Source organism: Aquarana catesbeiana, linkage group LG06, assembly GCF_042186555.1.
Source record: "Aquarana catesbeiana isolate 2022-GZ linkage group LG06, ASM4218655v1, whole genome shotgun sequence".
NCBI lineage: Eukaryota > Metazoa > Chordata > Amphibia > Anura > Ranidae > Aquarana > Aquarana catesbeiana.
The window spans coordinates 151,775,459-151,787,629 of record NC_133329.1 but is presented as its reverse complement, the minus strand read 5'-3'; the positions used below and the strand labels follow the sequence as shown (position 1 = coordinate 151,787,629).

Genomic DNA, 12,171 nt, shown 5'->3' with positions numbered 1-12,171 from the left:
AAAATGCTTACAACAAATCAAAAAACTGTGAACAAAAGCCTTAAATACATGTCATATTTGTTAGTAAATCAAAAGTTTGCACATGACTTAAGACCATTTTTTCTATACTGAGACCATAGAAAATGTTTCAGTGCCACAATTCTTATTTTATGTCCAAGGGGAGCTATAGGAGAGAACTGCTTCATGGATAATTTATATGTGGTTCTTTTTATTTGTTCATAGACAAACTATATTTAAAAAAAGACACATACTCAATATACATACTTACAAACACACACACATACATTATACTGCACAAAAATATAGTTTAAAGAACAATGTTTGCATACTTAATGACTGTTCCTCTGTGATTGGTTCTATGCTATTGTGCACCACCACAGAAATAACAATGCTGGCAGAGACCAGCACACATGATGGTAGTCTCCTAAAGTGTGGCCAGGCTTAAAGGCTTGTACACACAATACGAAAATCAGATGGAAAAATGTGTACGACGAGCTGTCTGCCGATTTTCGGATCATTCGTTTTTGACAGCCGATTTTGCTTTTTCCTCTGACAAAAGCTGGATGTGCAGACTATAAAATTTTTGTTGGATGTGAACTCAACATCAGATTTTTGTTTCATTAGTATAGTTTTTGTACGGAAAAAATCGTAAGAACAAAACTACGCATGCTCAGAAACAAAAGAATAAATACAAAACTATTCAACTCCCCGGGCTCCCGTGCCACTCTTGCACATGGGGTCTTATCTTTAAAAAGGTTGACAATAATTGGTATAAAGTGTGTTGTAAGTACACATATTAACTTATCTATGCAAACTGGATTCGTTCAGGCTTTTTTCTTACTATAAATTTAACATTACTGGCTTTCCTGGAAATTTTTAGGTGACCCAAGTTTAAGACTTAGGTGACCCTAGTTCATGGTTTCTGTATTTCAGGTCATGATTGTGAATGTTTGGACCTTTTCAGTTCACCATGATATAGCAATTGTTCAGAATGGGGAGAAAGCATTTTGTAAAATGCAAGGTTTCTTTTGCTGCCATGTACTTTAACACTCTCTGCTTTTCCTACAGTATATGGTATAACAGTGATTATATTATAAACACCCTACCTGTTTCTAAGATTGTGCAGTATTTTTACTACAATTACTACATATGCTATATTGATTTATAAATTCTGCTCTGCTACAAATAACTGGCATACTAGCTACCATCTAACTACATACTGTATGTGCATTTATAGCACTAATGAACTCTAAACATTATAAATATGCACAATAGGAAAACAGAAGCAATTTATTTCCTCCTATGTGTCAAATTCTTGAAGTAACCATCACGGTGTCTCTAAACATCAGCAAAGCCAGGATCGATTTTAGATATATGATTCCCTGCAGACCCGCCAACAAGTTTTATTTTTTCCATATTGATATTTGTAAGGCATGTCACAATTTAATCAAGTTTTGTGTAAGTGTCATCTCCCACTTGCAATAAGAAACAGTTCTGCTGAATACTTGACAGCAAATCACCAAAGCTGTGGCCTGTGTAGCTTGTATTAAATTAATTTTGAGTCATTCATTGACTCACCAATTCCTTGTGCTCAGTTGTGAGTCTTTCAGGCAGCGTTTTCATGTAGGAATCTTTCAAAGGTTTCCATCCGAGCTGATGGGGTTCCATGTAGATCATTCCACACCTGAATTGTTAAAAAGAGAGGAATGAAACACCCTCAGGCAAAAGATAATGCATGCTGAGCAAAATAAGATAGTTACTACCCTTTTTGACCATCTGAAGTAAAATCTAATTACCTGCTCACAGTTGCCGGGGAAGCTTGCTCTAAGTCAGCAGGCTCAAAAATTAAGCTCATTTTTGCATTCATCTGAATAATTTCACCACTCATCAAGCACAGCTGAAAAATGAAAAGGAAAAGGGAAAACATACCAAGGGTATAAATGTAATTATTGCAGTTTGACCATTTTTAGTACATCAAAACTCCTACTTCGTATTACTTGCCTTGAGCTGGCATTTGTTAAATCAAGTTAAAGTTAAAAACAATCACATTCATTGCATAGAAATATATATTGTTAAAGAAAGTGAAGCTCATTTTGTTTCAATATATTGCATCACTTAATAGAGCAGTTTCTGAGTCTGGGGGAAATCTACCTGACCTGTCTTTGAACATAGTACAATACTAAAACTGTGACTTGGCTATCGGGTGTTAGAACACAAAAGGAGAAACATTTGTTCCATCTTCCTCTAAAGATTTTGCAGCAATGTGAATAATATCGGTGTGTGATAACAAGCACTTTTGACAGCTGGAAAACTCACTGAAGCCAATCCTTTCCTGTGGTCATTGCTATCATGCTATCAGTTTTAAAGTCGGACATACTGTATCTCGTACCAACATCAAATCTACGGGTATGTATGGCAATTAAGGGACTGAGATTTGGACAGCATAATTACAGTAAGAGTTGCACCGATACTAGTATCGGTGCCGATACCGAGTATTTGCACAAGTATTGGTACTCGTGCAAATGCACCAATACTTGAAATGGATACTTTCGGGCTCGGTTCTTTGAGCTGTCAGTGGGTCTGCCCAGTGTTAAAGAAGTCCGGTAATTGGAGCTGTCAAAAAAAAAAAAAGCAGCCGGCAATGTTTATTAACAACATTGCTCAGCCCTGAAACACTAAAATAAAAAGAAACATTGTTTATTTTTGTATATTTCTGTTTCTTCATCTGCAGATCAGGGATGAACACATGTTCCTCTGTTTAACCCCTTAATAACCCTTAATTTACTCTAATCAGCCTTAATTAACTCCCTATTCTCCACCATTTAATTATTTTCCTGCTTTTTTTCTTTTGTTCACATCTATTTTATAAACGATAAACAATTAAAACTTTTTTTTGTTTGCTTTGTTAGTGAATATTTTTACACATATATATTAACATATATTTACACATTTCACATTGAAAAAGCGCTAAATTAAAAAAAAAACAATTTATTTAATTTGTAAATAACTTTTCAATGCTTTGTACCATTACTGACAGCTGAAGTTAAAACAAAACAGTTGCGGTAGGTATCAGTAATTGGTATCGGTGAGTACTAAAAAAAATATCGGTACTTGTACTCATTGTAAAAAAAATGGTATTGGTGCATCCCTAATTACAGTCTTAACATTAAAGACTGGGGGGTATATTTACAAAGCAGTGAATGTGACATTCACTGTGGTTGTAGCTTCTTGGTGCATGTGTGTTATGTAATTGATTCATCTGAAGTTAATGTTTGTGAATGTTACATTCACTATTTTTGAAATATACCGCCAGGTCTTATCATAAGTTACCACAATGAAGCCATTACCTTCTTATTGTCATCCAGGACAGTGTTCATATTCTCTATCCAGACAGCATCTACGGGGCCATCAAATATAATCCATTTCCTGTCATCTGTAGTAGAAGAAGCTTGTTCTCGAAAAGTAGTTGCCAGTACTCCATCTGTCCACTCATGACTTACTGGGTCAAAACATCCATATAATTGTCCCATAGTAATGGCTTTAGGATTGATCACTTTAAACTCAACTGCATACTCATCCATTGATTTAGCTAGGAAAACAAGAAAACAATTCATTAAAGTTGATCACTTCTAATTTATTCAATATCAGTACAACACATAGTTTGGCGTGACATATCAAACAAAATATATTTTTTAAACAAACAAAATATATTTTTTAAACAAACAAAATATATTTTATAAAACGTACATACAATAAAATGTGACTTTAGAATGCAAATGCATTCCCCTAAAAACTGCATGTGTGTTTGTGCTGCTTGACCAGAAAGAATGTACTTACTGTACATGTACTCTGTGAAGAGGAAGGAAAATTGGGCCTGTCTTAGCTCAGACCATAGTGAATAATTATCAGCCTTAGACAAACCTTCTTCCCCCATTCTTCTTCTGAGTTATGCATCCAGTCCACACTCATTGCTAACGACATAGCAAGCAAGCTCAGAAGAGGTAAAAAATTTGCAGGTGGCAATAAAAGGCACACATTTATATTTACAACATGGCACCATCTGGTCTGTTGCAGGGTTAAAATTTGTTTTAAATCTACAGTAACCATCAGGCTGGGTTCACACTGCCGCTCGGTGTGGCTCACAGCAGCGGTTTGGAGCGTCCCTGTTCATCGTTTCAGGTCCAATTTCAGTCCGAATTTTTGGCTGAATTTGGACCTGAAACGGACCAGAAGATGCACAGGACTCCTGTGCAATTCACACCAGAGCCACTTCGGAGATGTGAGAACCACCTCCATAGAGAGCCGGTCACAATCTCCTACCATGTGAATTGGATGCGGGAAAAGCTTGAACCCTAGGAGAAAGGTCCTTCTCACAATGTCCAGAGTCAGCTCCCTAACCAGCTGCCCCTTTCCAGCCCAGCTTCTATAAGTAGTGTCTTCCAGTAAGTTTCTTTAGGTCCAGCTTAATCAGAGACCCTCAGCCAAACACATATTGAGGTCTAACAACAATAGCTCTTTTGTCACACAGGCTGCTTCCCTGGGAAGAGACCCCAGGAAAGAAAGAGCTCTGATCAGACCCTCCCAAACCTTTATTTTCTCCCCAGCCACACCTTTTGGGCCCTCCCTTCTAGGAATTGGCTAGGGTCCAATAAACATTTGTAGCCCAGGGATTGATCCTCCCGCACTTCTGGAGTATTCTTCAGAGAGAGGCAGGAGCAACACTAATATCATCCCCCAGGTTTAGGGACCAGACCCGGAAAATAAATTACAGCTTAGCTGGCTACAGCAGAGACACACACTAAATTTAGTCAGCCTAGGGCAGGGGTGCTGCATATCTATTTGGTTATTTTTACTTTATATTGAATGGGTTTGGTAAGTAGGTCATTTTGCCACCATATTTGTTGGCTATATAAAGCATAAAAGCCCAGCCTTAAAGGAAAAAAGGGGTTAAGTTATTATATGGCATAAAAAATCTAATCTGAAATATTTTTTGTAGACGTGTAAAATATGAGTAGGTCTTATAAGTAGGATACCATGCCCTCCAGCAGTCTGCCAATGCAAGTTCATCAAGCCTTTGAAATAGAATTGCAAAGTCTTTGGGGCAGTGCTTGAAATCGTAAAATTATTGTAAAATGACCTCACTTCAGGTTGTTTAGTTCTATGTCTATGTTTTCTCTCACTCGTGTTAGGTCTGCAGGACAGAAAATGAAGATAAAATTTCACAACGGGACACAGTTTGCAAAAAAATGAAAAAAACTGACAGGAGTTTGGGGTCTTGTTCACACCATATGTGCACTGTACATATGTAAAAACCATGCAGATTTCACTTGCAGAGACACAAGTTTACATTAGTTTTCAGTGAGTTTTTATGCATGTTGACATCAGTTTTCAAGCGCTTTTTTTTTTATGCACAGATGGACATCGCACCATTCCGTGCAGAAAACTGCATACATATTGCAGATTCATGTGCAGAAAATCTGCATGTAATATTAGTGTTGTGAACAGGGTACAGAGAACAATTGTTTTCTTTATGCCCCTCTAGAACACGTGAAGAAAAACTCATGTCTCTGCACATGGTGTGAATGAGGCCCTAAATCTTGTCTAATCTATCCAACACAAAGTTTGGCTTTAGGTAAACATTACAAATTTAATGATTCATATTTTTTTGTGCTCATTTTTTTCTTGTTATTGTAGATAAAATGTCCATATTGTATGATGTGTCCTTTTTTTTTACACTAAAATTAAGTTTCTGGTACAAAGCATTGCAAAATCATTTACAAGTGAAATACAGGCATTTTTTCACTTCGTTAAATATTTTTGCTGTTAATTGCATAAAAAATATATTTTATTTTTGAAAGACAATATCTTTAAAAGAAAGCCTGGTTTTCCTTTAAAAAAAAACTCATATTCATACAATGTATTAATTTTGGATCATCATAGGAAAATTAGTGCTGAATCAATAGGCCGATATATTAAATATTGCTCTGGTCCATAAGGGGTCTAAAGATGCATGAGCTGAAAGGTAATGGCATGGGTAAAGAAAACTATCATCATAATGATTTGCTTAAAAGACAAGACAATCTACGTAACCAGGTATTAAAATGTTGCTTGAATGACCACATGACTAGTTTGTGGACTCTGGCAGTGAGTTGCCATTTCATATGATGTGCCCACTGTAGAAGGCTTCTTATGCCTTGCTGTACGTTTGTCAACATTTTAATATTACTGTATGTGAAGTGAAACTGCATTCTGCAGGGGCTGAATGAGTAGAATTCTGCATGTGGCAAAGTCAAAGTGTTGATATACAAATATAGGAAATACTAATATAGGAAGCAAGAAAGTGATGAGGACTATTAAAATTTTCCCATAAATGTTCATTTCTGATGGACTGAAATGGTAAGTGTACATTAGAATCCTAATTGTAAATGCTTCCCTAAAGAGAACCTGGATCAACTAACCACATAATTACTGTCACCCTTACCTGCATGTAAATCAGCAAGGGCTTTGGCCAGAACCTTATATGCACAGGTCTTTCCCCCCATGGGGTCTCCGACAATCATAAAACCATGACGCACCAGCATCATTTCATAAATCTGCAGTGTTACAAAAAGCAAAACAAATTTAACAACAAAATAATTTGTCTATTTAAAGTGTTAACAGTGGTAACAAAACAGAATTAGTCACCCATAGACAAAGTATAGCAATAATCATTATACCAAAAATTGTGTATTATCATTATAGTAGACAAACATAAATTAATAAATCATATGGATCCTTCAGGGCGCTGTCAGAGTCTTGATGCCAAAATACAAGAAAACTCCTCCAAACATCAGCCGGCATCAGAATGGAAGGCAAAAGCATGCGTGCTGACATCACTGCGTAGGCCACACCCCTATGCATTTTGTCATGAGTTGACGTCATCAGGGGACTGTTCTGATGCCGGCTGATGTTTGGAGTTGTTTGTATTTTGGCAACATATGTAAGTGCAATACTTTGTCTTTATAAAAAAATCATGTTAAAGATGTGTGGGTCTTTCTTCCTTACACACCATCATTCTTGTGAGGAAGAGACTGCATGAAGTACCTCAAATTTTGTGACACAGAGTCTGATAGCAGCCTGAAGGATCCATATGATCACACACATGCTTTCTATGACTTCTCCTAATCAGAGGGTCACAGCTGCTCGGAAGCTCTTTGATACATGTGGTGGAAGCGGATAGTGGTTTACTTTTTTCCTGGGAGAACACGCTTTGTTATACCTTAATCTGGACACTTTATTTTTATATATCGGAGAACCATTTAGTCAACTGTGGAATTGAGAGCACTGTGTTTAGGGACTAATTGTCTACTATAACAATAATATATAGTGATAATGATAATGAGATAATGATTATTGCTATATTTTATCTATGGGTGAATTGTTCTTTTTACTATTGATTGGGAATTGGCGCTGACTTACGTTTTTGACATTAAGATAGCTACTTAAGTATCCTTTATGGATTTCTTTTTGGTGAATGCAGTTTCCTTTTTTTTCTTTTTATATTTAAACAAAATAGAACCACTGTCAGGTTTCTGCAGCAAGGAGACCAGACATGTAGCTACACATAGATACTGTGACCAAACAAAAATTATATATACTTAAAAGTGAGATTTTTTTAACAGTGAACACAGCAAACAGTGAACATAAACAACCCCAGCAAACAGAACCAAACCCCACTGACAAAATAGCTAAAGAACTAAACTACTGACGAAGTACAACTATATACAATGTACTGACAAGGGTACAGGGAATGCAGTGATGCATGGTAGCGGTGGACAAAGGGGTACTAAGCAGGGAGCCAGAGCAAGGCAGAGGAGGACTGGAGCAAGACAGAAGGGTGCAGGCTGGAACAGGATCTCTGGCAACAAGGAGGCAAACAGAATAGTCAGGGAAAGGGAGGAGGAGCCTTAAATAGCCACCTAATAGCTGAACGCAGGTGTGACTGATTATTACAGGCGGCTGGCTTCTGGGAGACACCTGCAGCAAATAGCCCAGATTAGCACAGTGCCACCAGCAGGTGAACTTAGTCCTAACAATTACCGTATTTATCTGCGTATAACACGCACTTTTTTCCCCTTAAAATCGGAAAAATCGTGGGTGTGTGTTATACGGCGAAAAGCTGCCACGGAGGGGAAGGAGGGAAAGAGCGCCAACCGAAATAGACAGAGCCGAGTGTACTGTGTACTCAGCTAGGCTCGGCTCCTCTCGCAGTCACGCCCAGTCCGGCCTCCTAGCATTTACGTCCCGCCATTGGACCGGTGTTGTGTCCATCATAGGAGCCGGGCCAAGGGGCGGGACTGGGCAGGACTGCGAGAGGAGCCGAGTACACAGGACATCCAGCTCTGTATATCTCGGCGGCGGTAACAATTTAAAACTGATCATACTGCAATTTTGGGCAAGGCTGTAGATGGACACTGTTGGGCAAGGCTGCAGCTGGACACTATTGGGCAAGGCTGCAGATGGACACTGAGTGAACCTTAAAACACAAAAAACGGAGGCCGTGCGTGATGTGACGTACACGAACTGGGGGAGGGGCCTGATGGCGGCGCCAAGGAAGCGGCCGGCGGAGCAGCTCGGGAAGCAAACAGCTGCTGCTCACGAGACGAGGAACCGACAATCCCGCCGGAGCCGTAAGTAGGTCAGCGGTTGCGGCTCCTGGCAGTAGATCCCGGGTTGCCGGGACGCACGGGGCGGGCTCTCCTTCCCGCTCCCCATCCACCATACCGGACCTGCTCTGGGTCTGAGTCGCCCTCCACGATCGTCCCGGGTCGTCCCCCCTCCCACCCGCCCATAAGCCTCTCTGACACCCCTGTGTCTCTTCCGGATTACAGACAGACCGGGCAGCACATTACTCTCACTGCATCCCAGAAGCAGGGCGAGCTGCAGCGGCCTGCTAGAGGGTAATCTCACAATCTTCCGGCTATACTAGGGCGCTGCCTGAGTTGAAGGCTGGCTGAAAAGCCTCAGTGGGAATCCAACCTATGAAGCGGACAGGTGTGGTGCCATCAGCGAGACCCCGGATAGAACCCCTGGGAAGACATTTCAGGTCTCTGAGGTAACGCGTTGAGAACTCTGTATTGAGAGCAGGTTCACTAAAAGAAATGTATTGTCCGTAGTTACCAATACAAATATGTGTGAAGTGCTGTTCGGTTTCTGCATAGATCAATGTCCTAAAAGGTTTATGGAGGAGGTGGTGTTATAGTTAATGTCAAACCTTGTCGCTTTTAAAGGAAGATAAAGGAAGACAAGAAAAGGGGATTTTTTTTTTTTTTTTATGTATTTTTTTTTGTCCTTTCTCTCACCGCCTGAGTATCATCGATTACAGGGTGTGTAAGAGTAGTCAGTATTGAATTTATCTGAGCTTAAAGAACTGTTTCGCCAAAAGATTCAGAGTGTTTTGCAGATCGCTGGGTATCGCAGGGTTCCGTGTTAAATAAGCACTAAGGATTGGTGGGGAGGCACGGAGTGTGGTGGGGACAAGAAACAGAGAAGCGAACAAATTTGGCGGGCGGGGAGAGAGAGAAGAGGTTTGCGAGCGGCAGTGAAAATGAGAGGGCGCCCTCAAAGTGGAGCGGAAGTGAAGCAGCCGAGAGAGAGCCTAAATTCTAGTTCTATCCAGAAGTACCTGAAGGAGGCAAATCTGGGAAGTCCTAAAAACCCAGCTCAAGAAAGCAAACAGCAAAGTGGGAAGGACAAGAAGAAAGAACCAGGGAAGAACCAAGGTGCTTACGGCGGTACATCCGGGGAGGAAAGGGAAGTCCCCTGCACGGCGGAAGACAGCACCGTGGAAGCATTATTAACAAAATCTGAATTACTGGAGATATTCGCCAAACTGCAGACTGTAATCAAAACAGAAATCCACAACGTTAGAACTGACATGGGCCACTTGCTGAAGCGAGTGGAAATAGTGGAGGAGGCCTCAGAGAAACAGAATTGAGAAATAGCCGAAATAAAACAACAAGTAAAGGATCTGCAATTGGTCCAATGAGATACTCTCTATAAAATAGAAGAGCAAGAAAACCAAAGTTGCAGACAAAATCTGAGACTGCGTGCCTTACCAGAACAACATGGCGAAGACCTGCCTTCTAAAATGAAAGCTATCTTCGGGAGGTGGGGGTGTGTGATCTGGTCCTGCAGAGGTTCCGCAGAGGAGTCCAAAGTGCTTCAGGCGTCATTGCAATGAAGTTCTACTCAAAGAATGAATGACAGAGTTCACTTGCTTGACTTATAACGTAAAAGGGTTGAATTCCCCGCATAAGAGACACAAGGTTTTAAGAGAATTGGAGCACCTCAATGCAGATGTGGTGTTTCTACAAGAGACCCACCTTTCACAGGACACTCACATTAGATTGTTTTCCAACTGCTTCCCTAATTGGTTCTATAGTGATTCTCCGATAAAGAGGGCCAAAAGGGTGGCAATTGGGTTCTCCAAAAAGACCAGGTTTGCGCTCTTGGAGAGGAGCGCAGATCTGGAGGGTCGCTACCTCTTTTTGAAGGTGAGGGTTGGAGAAAGGATTTTTACTCTGGCAAATATATATTGCCCTAATAAAAATCCAATTGAATACCTGTCCCAGGTCCTGAACAAGTTGATGGATTTTAGGGCAGGCGAGGTGATTCTGGCAGGAGATCTCAATTTCTGCATAGATCCATTATTGGATAGTACAGCCAGAGTACAGGGAGTAAGTGGGAAGCTATTAAAAAAAATTGGACAAAAGTTGCATAACTGCCAAATGATCGATGCATGGAGAGTACAGCACGCGAAGGACAGGGACTACACTTTTTTTTCTTCAGTCCACGGGTCCTACTCTCGGCTCGATTATTTTATGGTTGATCATAGATTGTTAGAATACGTCAAGGATACAAAGATCGAAGTCATCACATTGTCTGACCATGCCCCAGTCTTGATGAGAGTGGGGATCCCGGGTTTCCGGAGGTCCCCACTTTCATGGCATTTGGATGAAAAGCTCATCGATAACCCAAACATCAGTCGCAAAATTCAGGAAGAAATCGATGGGTTTTTCTCGATAAATGACAATGGTGAGATTTCTGGATCAGTCCTGTGGGAGGCGTTTAAAGCTTACATAAGGGGCATTCTGATCTCAGTAGGGGCAAATGAGAAAAAAGCAAGCTCAAAAAGGAAAATAGATCTCATAGAAGAAATACATCACCTTGAACAGATACATAAGGCCACTCGAGGGAATCATAATGTGCTCTTACATCAGCTAATAATAAAAAGAGAAGAACTAAAAGACCTAATGGAGATAGAATCTAAGCGTATTTTAAACAAAAATTTAAAAGAGAGATTCAGATGGAGTAATAAGGCGCTTGGCATCAGTTTTGAAGAGGAAAGGAGGGGCCAATTATATAGTTAGGATCCAAAACAAAAAGGGGGTACTGAAATATACTTCCAGAGACATAGCCGAAGAGTTTCAAAGTTATTATCAAAGTTATTATGCATCCCTTTATAAGGTTAGGCAAGGTGGGATAGGTATCACGGAAAGAGAGGACAAGATGGATGAGTCTTTGATTCCTAAGCTTTGCCAGATTTGGAATGGGTTGGGGGGTCAGGAAGAGTTATGTGAGGGGGCACTGACTGCGTCAGTAACACTAATACCTAAGGAAAGGAAAGATAGCTCGCTGTGTTCGAGCTATAGGCCGATAGCACTGCTGAACGCTGATATTAAATTATACGCCAAGGTATTAGCCAGTAGATTAAAGGACAAAATGTCGTATTGGATCCATCCAGATCAGACGGGTTTTGTGCCTGAGAGAGAGGGGAGGGACAATGGTGTCAGGTCGCTCCTGGTTATGGATGCGATGAAAGCAAATGGAACCCCCGGTATGCTTCTGTCGATTGACGCTGAGAAAGCCTTCGACAGAGTAGACTGGGGATTCATGCTGAGGACGTTGAGGGCAGTCGGTCTGGGTGGTTCTATGCTGATTAATGCACTGTACAAATCTCCCTCTGCATTTGTTAGAGTAAATGGGACACCGTCGGCGGAGTTTATAATGAAAAATGGGACCAGGCAGGGGTGTCCTTTGTCCCCCCTCCTGTTTGTCCTGACCCTGGAACCTCTACTGGCCTTGATCCGTAAGAACCCGGACATAGGCGGTTGCGTAGTGGGGAGTGAC

General features: G+C 40.6%; 1 protein-coding gene across 2 annotated transcripts in view; it reads right to left on the bottom strand.

The window, feature by feature from the left end:
- Positions 1–12,171, bottom strand: part of DNAH3 (dynein axonemal heavy chain 3) — an 827,768-nt gene that overhangs the window by 217,726 nt on the left and 597,871 nt on the right. For both annotated transcript variants that reach the window (XM_073591059.1, XM_073591058.1), the window contains exons 35-38: positions 6,482–6,593; positions 3,348–3,589; positions 1,797–1,897; positions 1,579–1,684 (exon numbers count right to left, since the gene is read on the bottom strand). In XM_073591059.1, coding sequence (XP_073447160.1) covers positions 1,579–1,684; positions 1,797–1,897; positions 3,348–3,589; positions 6,482–6,593 — 561 coding nt within the window. The remainder of the gene's footprint in view (positions 1–1,578; positions 1,685–1,796; positions 1,898–3,347; positions 3,590–6,481; positions 6,594–12,171) is intronic.